General features: G+C 38.6%; 1 protein-coding gene across 2 annotated transcripts in view; it reads left to right on the top strand.

The window, feature by feature from the left end:
* Positions 1-22,736, top strand: part of LOC105381319 — a 57,172-nt gene that overhangs the window by 17,713 nt on the left and 16,723 nt on the right. For both annotated transcript variants that reach the window (XM_048625915.1, XM_038112143.2), the window contains exon 2: positions 289-930. In XM_048625915.1, coding sequence (XP_048481872.1) covers positions 289-930 — 642 coding nt within the window. The remainder of the gene's footprint in view (positions 1-288; positions 931-22,736) is intronic.

Here is a 22,736-nt window from a genome sequence, read left to right as displayed (position 1 = left end):
AAAATTTTCATACTTAATTTGTATTATACATAGATTTTCTTCTATCTCGTTTTTGCACAGATATAAATAACACACTTTATGCTAAGCATTGTAATGAAACAATTGACTCTTAAGGCGGGTACAGACTGAGGTAACGTAACATGCAATGTAACACGCAATGAATAATACGTTACAGCAGTCTGAACCTGCCTTTATCTGATTTCTAACTTCTGTTTCATTACAATGTGAAGCCTTAACTCTTTCTGTACAAAGCCATTTCTTAATCACCAACTTTTCTCTATCATTCAGATGCCAACGTACCACATCGCGCTCGAAACGACGAAACAAAACGAATGGACCAAAGTACAAATATACAGTACAAAATATACAAATATACACATACACCGATAGACAAACGAATCCAATCCAAGCCCATGTTCATACAGACAGATGGAGCTAAAATCCTTCCACCCGACCTCAAATATAATTACTACGAATATACAAATATAAGTAAAGGCTTCGGCGGTCAAGAGGCAGTGCTGCCGAAGTTTAAGCCAATCACTGACGAGCAAATGATGAGGATCTCAGAGATTCTCAACCAACTGCCGAAGAGAAGTACAAACGAGAAACAAATTAGTTCAAAAACCGGCCGCAGAGGCAAAGTATTAGCAGACAGCGCTGGCGTCGAGAGCCAAAGCATAGAGGTCGTCACAGAAGCGATAGTGAAAAAAGACACGGATAGACAAGATGAAACCTGTGCACAAGGGGGCACGTGTGAGTTCTTTATCTACTGCTGGATGGTCGGAGGGTTGCTTGAAGGCACTTGCGGAGGATTGCTAAAAGGATGCTGTCACAGAGTAGCTAAAGCGGGCATACTCGGCGTACAGGATTCGAATAGCATAGATTACACTTCGAACGAACTGAACTTTGGACCCGTAATCAATGATCAGAGTAAGTGTTTTCAAAGAGCGAGGTGTGGCACGATTGGCAAGACATAGGTAGAGATCCGGGGTAAAATTTCGGCTGTCGCGTCTGCAGGTATTTGATCATTGGCATTTTTGTTGTGTACATTTTTTTATTTGTATAAATTGTATATTGATTTTCTTTCCTTCCTTCCGATGCTCTAATTCTAACTATGTCTTGCTTTCTCACATCTCTGGTATGAATTTATGCTTAATTTTAACTTACTAACTTAGTATTATTTTCGTACTTTTTACCTGCATTATATTTCTTACTAACAGATCTGATTTCATTGTATATTTCACATTTTCTTGTACATTTCATAGCGATATCTTCGTGGTCAAAGGTAAGTTTTTCTCTTTTACTTATTAACACTCCTCTACTTTAATTATTTATTAGGTATAGGTATTTTTCGAGAATGACACTAAAATTATGAATGTACTGAAAAATCTCACACATATACCCCCCAATTCATAGATCGAACTATCAGTTCACAGGAGGCTTGCAAGGCTTATTGTGATACTCAAAGAGTCGGACTTCGTGTATCATGATAACAATTGCAAGATTGTATATTTATTCAATCATCCATTGAATAAATATACAATCAATCATCCATTGAATAAATATACAATCAGCAAAGAAAAGCTCCTGCGTCAATAGCACCAAATTACTCTTAAACGGAAGAGAATACTTTGTTACTTTATTGAAGAAAATTTTAAAAGGGCATCAAAATAATACCGACTAAAAACGTAAATATTTCGATCAAATTCTAAATTAAATGTATTTAAAAATTGGGCCAAAGGGCTGTTGATATTCTGTAGGTGGAATCTTTTCGTGAGTGTATATTTATTCAATGGATAATTATGAATAAACTCACAAGCGGTGGCGAAAGGTTGTCGAGAGGACGCAGTGACTCAGGTCCGGTTGGTATTATATTACTCAAGCTCTACATTTCACATCTCTTACAATGTCGGCTCTGGGGGAAAATCCGTCATATTGCAATATTTAAATTGTTACATCTGATTAATATATGAGACACTGTCTAAGTGGAATACCTCTATAAGTGGGACAAAAATGTTGGTCCATTGGAATCTTACTTATCCAGGTTTCACTGTCTAAAGATTGAAGGTCCAAATTATTGGGATATTCTTCATGTAATAATAACTTTACTATTGAGCTGAACTATGGTTTGCCACTTGTATTTACAATGTTTTTTGTAAATAAATGTTTACAACAAAGCATTACCAAAAAAACACGAGGTTGAAAGTAACATTTTCGAAATTACATACAAAATGAAACTGGCCAAGAACGTAAATGTCCGCCTACTGAATCGAAAGTTATACATTCCTAAAATGGCGCCCACAGCCTTAAATGTGGCCAAAACATTTAATAGCTAATATAAAACCACAATAAAAATTGCCAAAAAACGGTAACGGTTTTATTGTTTTACAATTTTATTGTTGTCACTGTAAGGCCGTGGCCACGACGCTAGCGGGCGGAGATTTGTATGCTATTATTTAGTTTAAAAACGGCCATGCACAGTATCTAATTAATGGTGAGAAATATTGAGACTTTGTTGTCCGGATAAGGGTGCTCGCAAACAAGTGACAATCAGTGAACGCCTTTTTGAAAATAGTGCAACGCACGCGTGCTACAAAAGAGGAATGAAAAATTGGCCGCATTATCTGTCCTGTGGCAAAAGGTCGGTCGCATGCGAGCATTCTATTACTCTCACGGGCAATGAAAAAGTTCCACTCACAAAAAGCCGACACCAAACGACCCTAATTTTTTCAAACATTTAATTAAAAATCTGAACAAAATATCATTGTTTTCAGTCCTGATGCTCTGTTAAATGTACTTCAATGTTGTAGAAGGCGTCATTAAGCTAGCCTTTTCGGTTTAGGAGTAATTTGGTGTTTTCTCTGTGGAACCTTTTCAATGCCCGTGAGTGTATTATCTATCTCTCCTGCCCCATACAAATTCGCGTTCACTCGTCACTACTCGAACAGAGTAAAAACTCGCACTCCCCATGCAGAATAGCCGGCTGTTTGTCTCGTCAGCTGATTGTTGCGTAAACTTTGACTTTCACCGAAAAATTGGCGCCGGCGCCTCGTTATAGGGATGTTATTTATGTACAGTAAACAAAAGAGATATGTATGCCATCTCAGCGCAAAGAGCCCTACTCCTAAGATTTAGGGATGGTGGTTCGAATCCCGTTTCTTCTTCTTTCGTGTCAGTGAACATGCGATTTTTTAATCCCGGCGCTGATATGTAGGTACCAATGAGCTCTTTGGAATTTAAGTACAATGTATACCATCGCTCTTATGGTGAAGGAAAAACATCGTCAGGAAACCTGTAAGATTTAGCACGTCTAGATATGTAAACCCACCAATCCGCAGTGGAGGTAGTGCAGGTACTTACATACATCCCCACATTTATTTATTATAGATAAATGTGTATAATTCTAAAAGATGTATGTGTAAATATTGGATATAGGTTATGTTACATTTGTATACAATCATAAATTTAGTTATAAGAGTTTAGACTGTGTCTCCTTACCTACAGGGTTGACTGGAAGAGATCGCGTTTAAGCGATTAGTCCGCCCTTGTATATTAGTTTAGATTAATCGTTTACTGTACCTATGTATTTATGTATACAATAAAGTGTAAAATAAATAGAATAGAATATCGCGCATACGCATGTGTGAAAGGGCCCTTAACTTAAAACGTTATAAACAATCATACACAGTATGTTTTGCATAATATTATAGTGTCAAAACGCGCATTAATAAGTAACGTTTACGTAATGTAGGTGTAGCCATTATAATGGAAATATGTGGTAATCCGGATGTAGGATGTGTTTTCTTTAGAAAAGTAGGTGAGGGTACGTCATCATTAAAATGATGACTGTGTAGCTCGGTCTTTAAACCGGCGGTCTCATGGGTGATCCAAACTACAGCGTAATGTAGCGTGGGACACCCTCAAGACCGCTGGATTGAAGACTGATGCAGATCTGAAGACAAGTAGATCTTTTGATTTACCCTCAACGAAGAAGAGGGGTGTCATTAGTTTAACGTGTCTGTGTAAGTATCTGTATGGGTAGATGGGTAGTGAAGCTTAGCTAGCGTAGCCGTCGGGCCTGTTTAACGTGGGTTAGGTGATGATGCCGCAACCCCGGAAGGTATAGGCAGACATGACTTGCAAGTTTTTTAAAACAAGTTAGTATGGTATATGGTGGCGATCCTTGGGAGCGGCCTATGTCTAGCAGTGGACGGTCATTGCTTGATGATGAAATGTAGGCATTAAAAATATTATTCGACCTAAAAAGTGCTGAAGTAAATTGGGTCAATATATTTATCTACTTTTAGTACAAGTTTGGAAATCTATCGATGAAGAAGTTAATTTAACTTTTATTTCTTGTTTCTCACATAAAAAGTGAGACCACTTATTCTGAGCATAATTTCGAGTACCTTTAGAGACCTACACTTTTTAATTTTTTCCGCAACAATCATGAATCCTACCCAATCTAATAAATTCTATTCATTTAACTAAGTACCTAGTCACCTAGTCTACTTAAAAGCACGCGCTCACATTAAAAACAAAACACTAACCAAACAAAAATGGCAGCCTAGAAAGTGATGGTAAAGTTACACAACGTTGGATTCGGTCATTCGGACCGGCTAGCAAACAGCTGACTCACAGACGGAAGGTCAGAGATGTTGTGCAACGTTGGGACAAAGATGGACGGCGATGGACGGCTTAGTTGGATAAAGAAATCGGTTGTCAATTTTGCAAAGTTTTAATACAAGGAGGAATGAAAAAGTTCCAGTGGGAAACGCACCTAATTACTGTTTAACGGAAAAGACTAGCTTAATGACGCCCACCGTCTGCAATATAACTAAAAACGTAAATATTTTGATCCAATTCTAAATTAAATATTCTTCTGGGTCATATGTTGTCAACATTATTTTATGAGTAAAACTTTTTCATTGAGTGTATATTTTTTTATAGTTTTCTTAATTATTTAGCAATTTATTAAATATAGTAATACACCTTAAAAAAATAAAAAGGTACTACCTACGCTATCGAAATCCTTTCTCCGTAGAGTTCGTAGTGAGACTCGTAGGTATTTTACCGGCATTTTATGATACAATACCTCGACTACCATAGCTTTCATTTAACCTTTGACATCAGTAACCTATCTAATCTGCTACGATAGTGCAGTGGTGAAGCGTTCAGCTACGTTCCTTGAGGTTCAAGATTCGATTTCACATTAAATTCAATCCCGTAATCGAGGTGTCAGCGTCTGACTCTAATCTGACTGCCCTGACTGGCCAATCCTGTCACCATGGTGACAAACAATAGTCTAGCTCTTGTTTTTGTCACTGACGCTTAAAAACTTACCCCCTTATTCATAGAAAAGTTACAAGACGTTTTAACTAATAAACTGTTTTGTCCCTCTCTGTCAAAGAACAAATTGTACTTTGTCGGAGAGGGACAAAACAGTTTATTAGTTAAAACGTTCTGTAACTTCTCTATGAATAAGGAGGTTATTATTTAGAAGTTATTTAGGTTGAAGTTGGGGAACCCCCCTTAGGTTTCTTTCGCCATTTCTTTCCTCTTTAATGATGGGGCCTTTGTGAAATGGTGGTAGAGTAATATTATAATATTATGACAATGGAAAAATAATTGTAGAGTTTTACGTCTAATAAAAAAATATTCTATCCTATTCCTTATCTGGCCGAGCATTGTATCTATTATATGAATCTGTATTTAAACAAATATCTGGCCCAGCCGGGAATATACATATATATTTACTTTATCGGGAATCGAACACAAGACTTTCGGCATATCAGTCAGTAACTAACCACCACACCGCTGAAAAAAATCGCTTTTAGTAATAAGACCGCCTTTTTTGTACCTATGTGTTTGTATATAAGCTTTATAAAATCTGTTCTTGTGTACAAATAAAGAATATTCTATTTATCTACACCATTCGGTCGTCAATATGTCAGTAGCATGTATGTATGTTTATTTACACTAGTCAGTGAAAGGCGAAGGAGTGCGGAAGGGACGAGACGCACCAATGAGCTTGATTGTACACTCGGCTTTAGGATTGGTGCAAGGCAAAAGAGGTTAACGATTTAATACCGACAAAAACAACAAAACAACAACAAACACTCACATCTTGTACTAATGTACTCCCTTGCGGGGTAGGCAGAGGTGCATTGCTGCACCCACCCAATGTAATAGGTGGCGGGCCTATTGCCATTTAACGGGCACATCCAAGACCCGAGAATAAATATCTGTGTTTAAACAAATATCTGCCCCAGCCGGGAATCGAACCCGGGACCTTCGGCTCAGTAGTCAGGGTCACTAACCACTTCGCCATTTGGTCATTTAAACCAGATACCTACATGAGAATATTTATTTATACAGGAAGTTGCAAAAAGGGTATCACGCATTTTGACATTCTAATTTCATTTCCGGGTTTAGATATAACATGCTGCATACGATTCGGCTTAGGATACCCTTTTTGCATCACCCTGTAGTGTCAATACATTATTGTTCCGAATGGCTAAAGAAAGTGCCCATTACCCTGCTTGTGAGCGGTTGTGATTAAATAAATAATAATATAATAATAATAACATGTGGGGACATTCCACACACGGCCATCCGAACCCAAACTAGGCCGAGCCTATAATATGGGTATCGGACAGCGGATATATCTACACAAATACATATAGATATATATTAAATATAAACATTAACACACAAGACCCGAGTACAAATATCTGTCTTTAAACAAATCGAACCCGGGACCTTCGGCATAGCAGTCAGGGCCACTAACCATTCGATCGTCAAATAAATTATTGTTTTTACTTTACCAACAGGTTACAGCTATGTACCTCAGAACACCTGCTTCCAATATTTTCTTTACAAATAGTCCGCCCTTAATTGTAACGGGCTTAAAGGTCCCTGTAATTATACCATAATCTAACGAGCAATTCGCAAAAGCAATTAAAAAGAAACTTAAATTACTCCTATAAGATTTCATGTTTTTATTAGGGCTACAAAAGGTAAGCGTTCACATTTCACATCGTACACCACGGACGCATCGCATTCAGTATTCTTTGTATAGAAATTCACAAATGTGCGTCCACTTCATCGGCATTGCCGACGATATTTCTCGATACATTTATAAAATACGTTTTGTCCGATACGTACGATACCGATAGGACGCTTACCTTAAACCGCCGTCGCCCGCATCTTGAACCAAAAAACAATATGGCGGCGACATACCCTCAGTGTTCACTCGAGCGAGGTACCTTCCGTTCTCCTCAGCCATGTGTACGCAATACCTAGCCCCTGTTGGACCTAGGGTGCCTAGGGTTAGGCTGAGTCTAATCCGTGTAAGTGATACTCTGTAACGAATCTATTCAATATAAACTCACGGGCAATGAAAAGGTTCCACTCACAAAATGCCGACACCAAAAGACTAAATTTTTTTCAAACATTTAATTTTTAAAAATAACAAAATATTACTGTTGTGATATCTTACTAGGTAGTTGGTAATATCCTGATGCTCTCTTTTATGTACTTCAATGTTGCAGAAGTCGTCATAAGCTAGCCTTTTCCGTTGAGGAGTAATTTGGTGTTTTTCTTGGTGGAACCTTTTCATTGTCCGTGAGTGTAGTATTATTACTAATTTCATAAAAAATAATAAGCCGCGGATATACTTATATCCTTGTTTTAGACAAATTCGCCATCGGAATCAAACCTAGGCCTACTAACCAATGTGACCTACATTCAGTCTTTCATGTTATGTACATTACGCTTTAATGTTCCTTTCAGCATCTTAAATGTTAAACCTTGAATATAGAGGAACCAAAAGTGGTCCATCGACTAATAACGACCATTATAGTAAACCGCAGGACTTGTAGGTACATTATAAATCATAACCGCTTTATTCCATCGATAAAAAACTGCAGTGGTCATCATAATTGACCCCCTTCTAAATGGCCATTTCAGAATGGTCTGACTGCAACCATTTAGAACAACAACATTAGATGACCTAAGAAGGTAGTTTTAAGATGTGCAATTGTGGTCAATAGGTTATAGGTCACTTCAGACTTATAAATATAATTAATTGATTTACACACACACAGATGCCTTCGGGCATCTTGAATACAACAAATCTGACAGTCGGGTTGCACACTTACCTGACAACTCTCTCAGCACAAGCTTGCTTGTGTTGGGGTTCACCAACCCGAACCAGGCCAGCGTGGTGGACTAGGCCTAAAACTTTTCCACCATTGGAAGGAGACCCGTGCCCCAGCAGTGGGGACGTGATGGGTTGTGATGATGATGCTTTATAATAAAAATGTTAGTTAGCTATGCTGTGTTCCTAGTAGGCTTTACGACTGCTGAAGAAAGCAACCGGGACCAATGACTTAGTGTGCCGTCCGAAGCACGGAAGCGCCCAGATAAAAACCACTTGAAATCGGTCATGTAATCAAGCATGGACCACCCAAATAGCTCTTCGCTTCCTTCAGCATTCCAAATCACAGAGTAAAGAGTGAAGTTAATCCATTGGCCCACTTTAATCTGTGCGTATGTACGTGTGTAGACTACAGACTCGGCAGAGTAACACATTATGTCATAGCAACAGAGAAAGCGAGCATGTGGGTAAGTTGATTGAGTTTTAGGTCACTGTATGTTTACAGGGTGTATGTATACTGTGATGCCACATTAGGGGAAAGTACAGTGTCACAAACTTATCTGTTCCGGTGAGAGCGAACTAAATTGAACTATATCTGATTACTTACTAATGAATTACATATTGATAAAGATTAGATGGGTTCCATAAAACAACAACAGCGAATTACCACTACTGGCAAACATAAAAAGTTATAGAATGAAGAAATATTAGACATTTACGTGAGCTCTCACCGGAACAGATAAGTTTGTGGCACTCTACCTTCAATATTGAAGGTAGAGTTTTTTACTGAAATGAGACTTTATAAAAAAAATACAAACTGCATTTAAATGATTTTATGCCGTTACAGAGTATTTTAATCCATATAATAAATTTACTCTCATATTTAATTTATGTACTGTAAATATCTATGTACACAATACAATCTAAATAACTTATCTATGATAAAACACTCGCGAGCAATGAAAAAAGTTCCAGCGACAGTAGCACCAAATTACTCTTAAACGGAAAATGGTGCTTAATCACGCTTCTACAATACTGAAGTATAATTAACAGCGCTATAATAATATAATAGTTTATATTATTACTGCTGGGAAAAGACCTCCTTATAAATTGACCACCGCTCCCAATCCTGTGCCTCTTTCGGCCATTGAGGTAAAAACCAGAATATAACCAACTAAAAACGTAAGTAATGTTTAACTTCTCAATTAAATGTTGGAAAAAATGGGATAGTTTGGTGTCGCAATTTTATAATTGAAACCTTTTCATTGCTCGTGAGTGTAGTCACGTAGCAGCTTAGAAAAACAGTTGTGTCAAGGACACCACAAAGTTATGAATAAGTCATCATTGTTTGACACAATTAAATGCCACTTTAAATTCACTCACATTACTCAACTATTACTCGGTTTAGCTTCCTAACATTACCCACAGCGTACTAATATGAGGACTTATGTAATGGATAAACTACAGGGGGTTACTTTAGCTTAGGAAAAACTATGTTTTGCCGCTGCTGCGACAACTATGACTCTATTTAAAGATAGAAATAATTTTTGACAACATCAAAATAAAAATACGTAAATAATACAATACAAACAAAACAATAACATAACAGGTTGCTGTCTGTTAAAAAGGCACCAGCTCAGCATGTGCTGTAGACAATAAGGCTATAGTGCTGATTTTCTGCTAGCCCTGTTTACACTAAACGGCTATTTCGTTACACTAAATGACACTAAATATCGTTTTTTGTTATGGTAGAGTAAGCTTCCATTTAAGTTATTCTAAGTAAGTTTAACTGGGTTATGTATGTGGTATAGTTAACACGTCGGCATAGTTACATTTGATTAGCTGAATTCTTTAGTTGTAGTACTCAGTAGTACGGTAGAGATGGTAATTAGCGGTTTTATTTTAGCTTTAAAAGTGCAGGTATTATAAGTTTTATTGGTGGCTCAAATTAACGCGCTTGTACCCTTTATTTTATTATAAGTATGCTCTCTTTTTTACCTTAGGTTATATTTTGTGGGGCGAACTCTAAAGTCTATTTTTAAACTCAGGTACTAAATTGATAGATTAAGTGACGTATCGTACGTTGGGACAATCGACGTATTGACGAACCGTTCAGAATCTGTCAATGTAGTATCTGAGATTAAAAAACAGACTTGTTGCATACATTTTTTAGAATATTTTTTTTAGAATTCAGAACAAGCAAACGTATATTTCGGTTCCACATAGTTAATAAATGAAACAGAAGTCCTTACAGAATTAGACACAGCTAAGAAGCCTGCGCTTTCAATTTTTAACAAAAGATTTTTCTTAAAAGAGTACATTTTGAACGTTCGGTGCAGCGATCACAGGATTCGATATTATTTTCCAATCTACACAAACAATGGAGAAAACAAATGTCACTTTTGGAACTGACAAATTCGCCTTACATTTTGACAGTTGACGATACTGTTCTTTTTCCATATGTTTGTGTAGATTCTAAAATAGTATCGAATCCTGTGATCGCTGAACTAATACTTACTTGAAAACTGAAAGCGTTAAAAGATAAGTAATTGTATTTAATTTTGTTCCGACTTTCTGTTACACGCACTAGCTATACATACATATATTATGGTCACAACTATAATCCCCGAAGGGGTAGTCAGAGGTGACTTACAAGCTTTTCGCTGTACTATTCTACACACGTGATAGGTCGCGAGCCGTATCGCCGTTTTTAATGAGTACAATGCACTTACAATACGGATCTAGAATCTAATGTTGATTTGCACCATTTTGCACCTTAACCCTCTAAATAAACTATTCCTATGGTTACATAAACCTTGGCTTAAACCAGTGTTACAAATATTGCGTGGCAATTTCAGTGAATCAAATAATTATCCGCCTAATAAACAAATAATTGTTTTGCGCATTTCACGAAAGTTACGGTGGCTTAACCGACTGCGGTTAAAAGTGAGTAGTCACGTGTTTAACGATCGGTTACACTTGATTACCGAACTGCATTTATTTAAATTAAGAAACGGTGATAGTGATAGTGTTCCTTGCGAGGAGGAGTTTCGGCTTTTCAGCTTCATTTTCAAATTTTTACTGTCTCTGCTGCGGCATTTGTTTATAAATTTGGCCAATAAAAATAGTTTATTGTGTCAAATGTGAAGTTTTGGTTTCTATACACTTATACACTATATACTTAGAGGTTGCTCGGTAATTCTAAACAATTCTTAGCGCATTTAAGAAACTCGATTTTTTTTTTGGCTTTACCTATAAATACAGCACATTCAATTGATCACTTTACTTTTTACACTAGGTAGGTTTTTCTACCTACTTATAATTTCTAGAAAAAAATTAAATTGATTAAATTTTACTTTTTTCAGATTCAACTTTATCGTAGGCTTTACTAAGGCCATAATTTACTGACATCACAAATAGCCGCAATTATCCATCTTTACAACCCTCTCTACTTAGCAGTATTTGGTTTAACAGCTCAGTTAAGATCATATTTTACCCTCTTGCGCGCAAAAAGGAATGGCAAATTGCGCAAACGCATATCCGTATACGCTTTCACTGTGCGCGTGGAAGCGCCGGCTCTCTGTGTTTAACCCTAAAAGAAAAAAAGGGGTGACATTGGTTTTTAAACGCATTGACTCACTATATCCCATTCCACGGGGAAAGACATTTGACAGAATTAAAAAAGTAGTTTTTGTTTGTAACAGATGTGTTTCCCTGTGAAATGGGCCATAAAGTATGTTCTTTTAACTCAAATACTAAATTGACAAGAGCAAAATGTCAAGTTAAAAACATTACCCTCCCCCTCCGGCAGTCGGGTAAATAGAATCTGGTATTAATATTTGACCTTTGAACATTGTCAATTTAGTATATGAGATAAAATTAAAGACTAATAGCTTATGGAAGTGTTACTAAAGTGGTATAGTAAGCCAGAAAGCATTGATTCAGTTTTTCATTCAATTTTTTTCTTTCTATGACCTTTAGATATATTATTTTTCCTTTTCATTTAAACGTTATTGATCTTGTCCATTGCTGGATATAAGAATCTCCCAAGGAGCACCACATTCCTCGGCTTTACCATTTCTTATCCAGATACTCCCGGTTACTCTTCCAGCGATCCAACACTATGCCTACCTATTCCATTTTTTATTCGAATCACTTAAATCTTAATTCCAATAACGGCGATACGGTTCGCAACCTATCACATGAGTACAAATATGCTGTGATAAGTGGGAGGCTCGCTTGTGAGCCACCCACCTTCGGGGATTACAGTCGTGAATGCATATACATATAATTATATCACATAAATCCTCAAGTTCTAAATAATCATATTTTTTTCCCGACTACCGTAAAAAGGGAGGATTCTTTCACCTTGATGTCGTAGCAACTCCGTCATTACATTTGTACTCAAGTGTGAAATTATTAGTCTCTCATCCGGCTATCCGGCATTTGTCAATAGATTACCAGACTAGCAAGGCTATTTAGAAGGATATCCTAACTAAAAAATATGTACTAAAGGGACCTTAGTGGTAGCTTTGTAGGAAGTCATCATAATCATCAGCTTGTAATCGTCTACTGTTGGACATAGATTGTTAAAGGAGTTTCATAAATATCTGTCCTTGGCCACTGAAGTTTGTATAATTTGAGAATTATCCCTTTGCCAGGCATCTTCAATACACACATATTTTTCTAGACTAGACTAGATAAGACGACTAGACGATTAAATAACTATAATATCCTACTTTTTCACTTACTGGTGGTCTTTTCTACTATGCATTCTAATACACAAATGTTATAACTTCCTTAATGCTTTCTCGCAAAAACCCTTACCTACTTACAGCCTTTATTACATTTACATCTTTAACTCGTAAAGTTCCGAGTAGGTAGCAACAATAAAGGAAACTTTCTCATGTTGTGGTTTACTATCTCGATGTGGTTTAGTTTTGCGGTCACGAAGAGATGTTTTCTGACACCGGTGTCAATTGGCTCTGTGAACTTCTCTTTTGACAGTGACAGTGAAAATCGAGAAATGCGTTCGACATTAATTATGAAGAATTGAGGCGCTAGGATAGTGCCTTGTGGGATGCCATGGAAAACCTTATTCTTTTTAACTAATAACTGTGTAGCAGAGATTAATAATTTTATCGACCTGAGAAGAGCTAGTGCTGCATTAAAGTACTTTATTTTACAAAATAAAGCTCGTAACAGCTAAACACAGCTACTTTGGATCTATGTATCTACCGCAGCTTGTCTATTTTAAAGCAAGTGTGTCACCTTAAATACTAACTAATACCTACAGATGAATCTTCCATTACCACCATTACCTACCCACATTTATTATCCAATATAGATCTCTTGAAGTATGAGAATCAGATGCCACTTACTAGCCCAAGCATCTGACAAGTTGCATGGCGAGTGAAAGTCGACGACGATAGTGTTTTGTTACGAGTTGCGACAGATGTCATAATGCGTGAGAGGTTGGCCGAATCCAAACAATGCAGGCCCAGATTAGTTAGACTTTGACAGTGTGAAATCGTTTTATTTTTTACTTACAACGGCGCGGTGGAATGAATTGACGGAATGTCTAGTTGAGACATTATGTGTGTTGGGAAGTGGCATCATTAACAAACGAAAAAGTGTCGCTGGCAGTTTGCTTAACAACTTTGAAGTATAAATTTAAAATTAAAGGGTCGCTTACTTGTGGGTTGGCCACGGCCTGTATATCTTAAATTGACTTTGAATATTTTACACATTGACATCATAATAATCACTGGCCTCTTCGTATATCACATATTATACAATTTATTCTTAAGTACAGTAAAATATATCAAACTATTTTTCAACCCCAATAATGATAAATTCCTTTCCAAAAGACCCATAGAAATAACTGAAAGAACTAGCAGCTACTTAATTTATTATGAAATGAGCAATCCAGTTAAGTTAACCATTGACTTCCTTTAGTGACATGCTGTGAAGATGCAATGATACTAGAAAACAATACCTTTGTACCTCATATGCAAGCAAGCGTAGCGAAAATGAAAACTTAAGTGAGAGAATTAAGAGATGGTATAACTTTTATGATAAAGCTTAAGTACCCCTGTATTCATTTATTATACTTACTCACGAGCAAAGAAAAAGTTTTACTTACAAAATATCGAAACATGACCCTAAATTGCTATTGAACTTTTTTTTTATTAGCCTGATTTGTGGCCCACTGCTGGGCAAAGGCCTTCTTATATTTGGTCCAATTATATTATGTATACCTATATAGAATAGAATAAATCTTTATTCAAAGAAAACAACTTATGCTATTACATACATCCCACAAAATTATATATTGAACTACTACTACTAAAAAAACATTTAAAAACAACTACTAAAAACATTTGATCAAAATATTTTCTTTTTTAGATCGTGATGCTCTGATGCGTTGTTCAAAGTACTTCATTATTGCAGAAGGCGTCATTGTTCAAGCGATTAATAATCCATAGGTTTTACTGATATAACGTTTATTTTACATAGAAAATTGAATATTATACAATTATACAAAATGCGTATCGTGACGAGTTCAGATCGAATGTGAAAATTCTACAGGCCTCTTTCAGAGGATTCTTTCCGTTCTTTTGTTTTTAGTTTCCGCCGACCGCCACCGTGCGGCGCGGCGGTCGCGGCGCTGCAGTCGCGAACAGTCATTAAGCTAGCCTTTTCTGTTTAGGAGTGCCTAATTGGGTGGTTTTCTCACTGGGACTTTTTCATTGCTCGTGTGTGTATTTAACGAGGTAAAACCTATGGTTCCACTTTTGTTTATTGTGATGTGATGGTCTGATTATTTTTACTAAAGTTACGGCAACAATGTTCGTGTGAGGCGGCGTGTGACGATGATGATATGGAAATAGTTTAATTCGATAAATTTTATTGTTTGTGATTGGTAATAGAAATAATATAAATTGGTGTTAGTAATAACTAATTTATGAACATGATGATCTCTTGAAATGTATCATAACTTTCTGCGTTTATATATTTATTTAAACACTTTATTGCATACACATAGAAACATACAAAATAGGTGCAGACGATTAGTCCATGTACACAAAGGCGGACTTATCGCCTTAATGCGGTTTAGCTGATGAAGTTTAAAACACACATAAACAATTTAATGCAGGACATCTTCCAAGATTGGAGGGAGTCATTAAATACATCGCAATAAAAAAAAAGTTTCTGAATCAGTTCATCCGGTTTCTTATGTAAAAAAAAACAGTGAAACTAAATTTTTCGTCACTGAACTTTCATTTCATACTCCCGTTTAATTCTTTTGTATGGAAAATTTAACAATGACGTATGTTTCTACGTTTTTTATACATGTTGTCAATGACGTATGTTTCTACGTTTTTTATACATCATTTTTAGATTCATTATGCTGAATCTAAAAATGATCTGATAGCAGAAATCAAGAAAACGTTTGCAGCAGAAATGGAGAAAACGATTGCTGTATTAAAAAGGGAATTATCGGATGAAATTAAGCAGGCAATATGTCAAGAGCACGGGAAATTGATATCTGAACTTAAAACTGAGAATATCAAACTACTTACGGAAATAAAGTTTATGACGGGGAAAAATATAGAAGGGACTAACAACAGTTTCACAGGCACTTCCCCAGGCAATCAATCAGCAGCCGCACCAACTGCAACTAACTCTAAAAAGGGGAAGTCGTCAAAGAGTACCGCCACGAAAATGATGTTGGATGCAGCAACCAGCGGCGGCGGAAGGAGCGGCGGCGGCGGCGGCGGCGGCGGCGGTGGCCGACGCGGTGCCCAGCCCTTGACGGTTTCACCGCCGGCGTTGTCTGCGCCCCCGGCGCTGTCTGCGCCCCCGGCGCTTTCTGCGCCCCCGGCGCTGTCTGCGCCACCGGCGCTTTTTGCGCCCCCGGCGCTGTCTGCGCCCCCGGCGCTGCCTGCGCCCCCGGCGCTGTCTGCGCCCCCGGCGCTGTCTGCGCACCCGGCGCTGTCTGCGCCCCCGGCGCTGCCTGCGCCCCCGGCGCTGCCTGCGCACCCGGCGCTGCCTGCGCACCCGGCGCTGTCTGCGCCCCCGGCGCTGCCTGCGCCCCCGGCGCTGACTGCGCACCCGGCGCTGTCTGCGCCCCCGGCGTTGTCTGCGCCCCCGGCGCTGTCTGCGCCCCCGGCGCTGCCTGCGCCCCCGGCGCTGCCTGCGCCCCCGGCGCTGTCTGCGCCCCCGGCACCTTCTGCCATGGCCCCGATGTCTGCCCCACAGCCGGTAATCAGCTACGCCGCGGTGGTTGGGGAAGGTCAACAGAACGCATGGACTGAAGTCAAGAAGAAGAGGTTCAACCCAGTAAACAGAGGTAAAAATGGTTCAACGGTTTTGAAGGCTATTGAGAGAATGAAGTATTTACATGTGTGGAGACTTGAACAAAATATTACTGAAGAGAATATGACTGAGTTTCTGAAAAATGCTTTAGGAAATGACATAAAGGTACAAGTTCTAAAACTTAAACCAAAAATACCTAGACGCTACGCCTCCTTCAAGGTTGGCGTCCCGGAATGTAAATTTGACCAACTAGTTAACCCACAGATATGGCCCCTAGATGTGGAATACAGCGAATGGACGTGGTTTCGTTCCTCTCCATTTCGAGAACAAGGACAAAATACAAAAGCGTAAGTCTGTAAGCATCGTTTACCAAAATGTTAGAGGATTGAGGACGAAGTTGGTTGAATTTCAAAACAGCTTATTGGCAGCAAATGCTGAAATCTTTGCTATCACTGAGACGGGCTGCAACGATTCAATATTTGATGGAGAGCTGGTGCCGGCGGGCTACTCCGTGCTGCGCTGCGACCGCACGGACGGGCGCAAGCAGGGCGGCGCGCTGCTGGCGGCCGGCCCGCGCCTGCAGCTGCGGCGCGTCGCGCTGCCGCCGCACGTCGACGTCGACGCCGCCGCCTTTGAGATTGTGTGTGCAGGACTGTACCTACATAGTAGACTATTATTTATTTTAAGCGTTGTATATATTCCACCGAGATCTCCAGATTGCGATTATTTAGCTTTATTTAGTATCCTAGAATTCGTTTGTGCTAAATATAAACATAACAGGTTTATAGTTGCGGGCGACTTTAATTTAAATTCTTGCTCTGTAGCTGTAAAACAGCATTACCAGTACCTTTTGACCTTCTGTGAATTCACCCAAATGAACAGCGTTCCTAATAAAGATAATAGTTTTTTAGATTTAATTCTTACGAACAATAAAATGGGTAATGACACTACTGTAATGTTGTTCGACGAGCCTCTAGTCACAGTAGATCCGTACCACCCGCCGCTGCTGGTGGAGTGGCGGCCCCCGCGCCGCGCCGCCGCCCCCGCGCCCCCCGCGCCGGCCCCGCCCGCTCCAGACATGTTCTTCAATACCGGGATCGCTCAGCAGTGGAATTGGGGTAAGGCAGATTTCCCATCGTTATACACTGGTCTATCACTAATAGATTGGAGTTCACTTTATTTAGAACCAGACTGTAACAAAGCATTAGATATTTTTTACAAGGCTGTTAGAAAGGTCATAGATGATTGCGTTCCCAGAAAAGTGCGAAAGCCAATATCATCACGATATCAATATCCTGAATGGTATACGGCCGACTTAATTCGTGACATTCAAACGAAAGCGCGTTTGCATAAGAGATTCAAATCTACAGGTTTGCAATGTGATTACGAAGTATTTTCGGAGTACAGGGCTAAAGTAAAATCAAATATAAAATTGGCTGAAAGCATGTACAATAAAAGGATACAATATCAACTATCGAAAGATCCTAAGTCTTTTTGGAAACTTATAAAATCGAAAAGGTCCAATGTAAGTAAAGTAACTATTCAACAAGATGGAGTTGACTTAACTGAGGATGAAAGTGCTTCCCACTTTGCTAATTACTTTCATTCTGTATACAGTAGTGGTTCGGCTCGGCTGGACGCGGCGGCGGCGGGGCGGGCGGAGTGCGCGGCGGGCGCGGGGGCGGCGGCGCGCGTGCACCTGACCGCGCTCTCCCGTGCCGACGTGGCCGCCGCCCTCGCGCGCCTGCAGGCCAAGCCCTCCGCCGGCCCCGACGGCGTACCTCCATACGTGTTGAAGGACTGTCGTGAGGTTTTTATAGAACCCCTACTCTACATTTATAACTGCAGCTTAAAAACAGCTATATACCCTGAACTGTGGAAGATCACCCGCGTCACTCCGGTTCCTAAGGGCAGGGTGGGATCGGACGTGAGTGGTTATAGGCCTGTGGCTGTCCTGTCGGTGTTTGCGAAGGTCTTTGAATCGGCGCTGCATAAAACAATGTATAATGAAATACAAAGTCATCTTTCTGAATGTCAACATGGGTTTAGACCAAACCACAGTACTTCTAGTAATCTTCTTCACTTCATGTCCTATGTCACTCCTTTAGTGGATGCAGGGGTACAAGTCGATGCAGCTTATTTTGATTTTAGGAAGGCCTTTGATACCGTGGATAATGATGTGCTGTTGAATAAGCTAGCTGCCATCGGGTGTACCCCGCATTCACTAACTTTCTTCAGTAGCTACCTTGATAATCGGAAACAGTACGTGCAATTTGGCAGCAGTTACTCGCAACCATATTGCACGTACTCGGGAGTAAGTCAGGGTAGCAACCTGGGCCCCCTTGAGTTTCTTATAATGATTAATGACCTTCCGAACATCGTACGGGACGCCACGTGCCTGTTGTTTGCGGACGATCTCAAGCTGTTGTTACGAATTGGTGACGAGGGTGATTGCGACCGGCTACAGGGGGATATAGATAGAGTGGTACAGTGGAGTCACGAGAACAAGCTGCATTTCAACGCATCGAAGTGCATGCAGATCTCCTTCAGCCGAGCGCGCGCCCCGCGGCAGCGCCAGTACACGCTGGCCGGCGGCGCCGCGCTGCAGCAGGTCACTTCGGTGCGGGATCTGGGAGTCCGGATCTCATCGGACGTATCTTTTCGTGATCACATTGTAGACACGTGTAAAAGTGCTTTCAAAATTTTAGGTTTTGTGCTCCGTAGGTGCCATGGCTTTACAGATATAAGTGCTGTGAAGGCATTGTACAACGCATTAGTGAGGAGTAAATTAGAGTGCAACGCAATCATATGGGCTCCACATGAAGCTAAATATAGTTTGATGTTGGAGAGAATACAGAATAAGTTTTTAAGATTTATATACTTTAAGTTATATGGAGTGTATCCCGGATACCCGTTGCTATATCCAAGCTTATTTGTCACTGGGATGGTAGGGTACACAACACTAGCGGCTAGGAGAGACCTAGCCTTAGCAACAACAGTATTCAAGGTGTTAAGAGGCTGGCTCATAAACCCCGCAGTGCTGGAGAACATAAGTCTGGTGGTGCCGAGTGAGGGCACGCGGGGGCTGCGGCGCCGCGCGGGCCGGCTGCTCAGTATACCGCCAGCCAGGACAAACCTGCTAGCGAAGGCACCCCTTACTAGGGCCTTAAGAATATTAAATAAAGTTAATGAGAGTGTGGATTTATATAACTGCAGTTTGGGTGAATTCACAAAGGTCACCTTAAATATAATATGTTATAGTTAGTAAGATAGGAATAAGTTAAATTATAGTCATTGTTGAAATTTTTTGAAGAAGTGTTTATGTTGATTTATTTTATTTTTATTGTATTTATTTTAGATTTAAGGTTAAATGTATAACAAATTAGTATTTACTGTAATGTTGTGCAATTTTAGTTAAATAAATAAATAAATAAATAAATAAATAAATAAATGTTTGTAGATCTGTGATGTATTTGTGGATAGAATGAGTTCGCTGATGAATGTATGTAAGGGAATGTTAGAGAGAAGTATGAAAGTGAGTGCTATATGTTAAATTAATATTGTAACGATTTGGGTTTTGTGTTCCTGTTATGTTACAATGTGTGTGTGTAAATAAATAAATAAAATAAATCTGCTTAAAGTATTTTACTCTGATTTTGCAACCCTGATAATTTTGTGAAGATATGAGTCGATACGTCAATTGACTCCTTTCGTACACCAGTGAGCTTAAGGCTTTTGTGTGCTGGAATGAAAAAAAAACACCTGCCATTGCCGTTCCATATATCACTAAAACATTTTCATTGCTCGCAACTGTATCTTGTACACTACTAACGGTTTAGTTAATAACTCAAAATATTAAGATACTATACAGGGTGTAGCAAAATTGATATACTAAGCCGAAACCTACATGTGCAGCATTTTATATCTAAGCCCGAAACTGAAATCAGAATTTGGAAATTCGCGAAAAAAAAAATTTTTTTTCCGTAGTAAAAGTCACGTGACCAACAAAGTTTCTATGGAAAATGAATTTTTTTTTTCGCGAATTTTCAAATTCTTATTTCAGTTTTGGGCTTAGATATAACATGCTGCACATGTAGGTTTCGGCTTAGTATAGCCTTTTTGCAACACCCTGTATAATATATTTAGGTATTTCATAATCTACGTCATGCGTAGTGTGTAACGAGACGCACTAATTCCTTCACTTATTATTTTATTGTGTTGCTCAAAAAATTATATGTTATGGTAAAGATTTTTGATAGAATAGACACATTATTATCAATCAGACTAAAAGGCAGGTATATAACAAAGAAATCGTACTTATTTATTTATTTTAACACTTTATTGTATACAAAATACATACTTAGTTACAATAAAAGATGAAGAGAAATAAAACTTAACTACCTAGTATACAAGGGCGGACTTATCGCCTAAACGCGATCTCTTCCAGTCAACCCTGAAGGTAAGGAGACAAGTGTCTAAACTCTTAATAACTAAATTTATTTATGAACTCACCATCATCATCATCATCATCATCATCATTAGCCTATAGCAGTCCACTGCTGGACGTAGGCCTCTCCCAAAGCACGCCACTGGATGCGACCTTTCGCAAGTCGTCACCCCATCTAGCCGGAGGGCGTCCCACACTACGTTTGCCTAGTCGCGGCCTCCACTCCAGAACACGTTTAACCCATCGGTCATCGGTTCTTTGACAGATGTGACCAGCCCACTGCCATTTAAGCTTACTCGGTCGGTCGATGACTTTAGTTCTATTTATGAAATAGGTACTTGTTACAAATTTTCTTTTATGCATTACAATTAACTTTATTCTTTTAAATGAAATAAGATAATTATTACTTAATAACAAAAACAAATCAATACTTAAATAATTACAATATAGAGAGTACTTTCGATCGCATCGTAATAACGACGTAACCGGAAGGCAGTTTTATGTATTCGGATATGTATAATATTGCGTGTCGTTATATATTCTTAGCAACTCATGTACAATGAGGTCAAGATTCGTATGGTGAACCGGTTTCCAATAATTGGGTTAGTTACCTACTTAAACAAGCTTCATTTTCACACGACTCATGTTATACTTGCTAATATTATATAGGCGAAAGTTTATGAGTAAGCAAAAACTACTGAACAAATATTGATGAAATTTGGTATGCATAAGCTTTTTATTTTGCATCCCTAGGCTTTTTAAGGCGAGTAGGACGTTAAAAATAGTTTAAAGGTACTGACAGACTTATAGCTAAATCTTTTGAACTTTTTTATTACTTAAGGATTTTCAATTTATAAAATTCGTATTCTACATACATGTACTCCATACCAACCTACATGGTATGAACCTATGTCCAACTGTACTTCGATCATTCATAATATCGTTTTACATGAAACGCAATCTATGTACGCTTATGTAAAGATTTTACATCACCCTTCCCGCTGTTAACTGAAACTAGTAAATAAACAATCGAGCTCATATGTAGACGTGCCCCTTTTGTACATAAACAAATAAAAAATCGTGAAACTATTAAAAAAAAACTTCTGAGTTACTTGGTGTTGAAAAAATAATCCATATATTTTTGTGTGCACGGAGTATTTTTTTGTTTTCAGTGAATTAATGTGTGGAAAACAAAGTGAACATAATTGTACAACATATGAAATTCGGGATCCTACGGTATAAACAAACAACAAACCAAAAACTCTTTATAAACAATTCAAAATGACGTTGAAACGGAGATAAAAAAAAACAAAAAAACACATATTTAACCGCAAAACAAAAATTAAAAAGTTCAGTGTTGTTCAAAATGTTTTTAAAAGTGAAAAATGTGTTGAGTGTGATGTTCTTATTTTTGCTTATTGCCAATTTAAGTGAGAATAAGATGTTATTCATGAGACGGTTCTTTGTACCAATGACGACGACTACGAAGGCTCCAGTCACGAAAATGCCACGGCTGGACTGGGAGAAATACAAATTTGACGGTAAAAGTGCTCCCTTACACGTATGCTGAGCATGTCAACATTTGCCGAAATAAAATTTACTTAATATGTTGAAAGTTTTTTTTTAATATATAATTTTTTTACAAATATAGTATAATGTAATTTTCAATTGGTTGTGAATTTTCAAAACTCGTAGAACAAAAGTTGTTATGAATAGCCCACGGAGTCACCCCCTTTCGGCTTAGTATACCCTTTTAGCAACACCTTGTATAATAAAACATCTTACAAAGTAACAGAGGTAGGTAGG

The sequence above is a fragment of the Plutella xylostella genome, chromosome 2 (genome assembly GCF_932276165.1).
Source record: "Plutella xylostella chromosome 2, ilPluXylo3.1, whole genome shotgun sequence".
NCBI lineage: Eukaryota > Metazoa > Arthropoda > Insecta > Lepidoptera > Plutellidae > Plutella > Plutella xylostella.
Note: the sequence above shows the minus strand (reverse complement) of the source record. Positions and strands in the feature narration are given on the sequence as shown.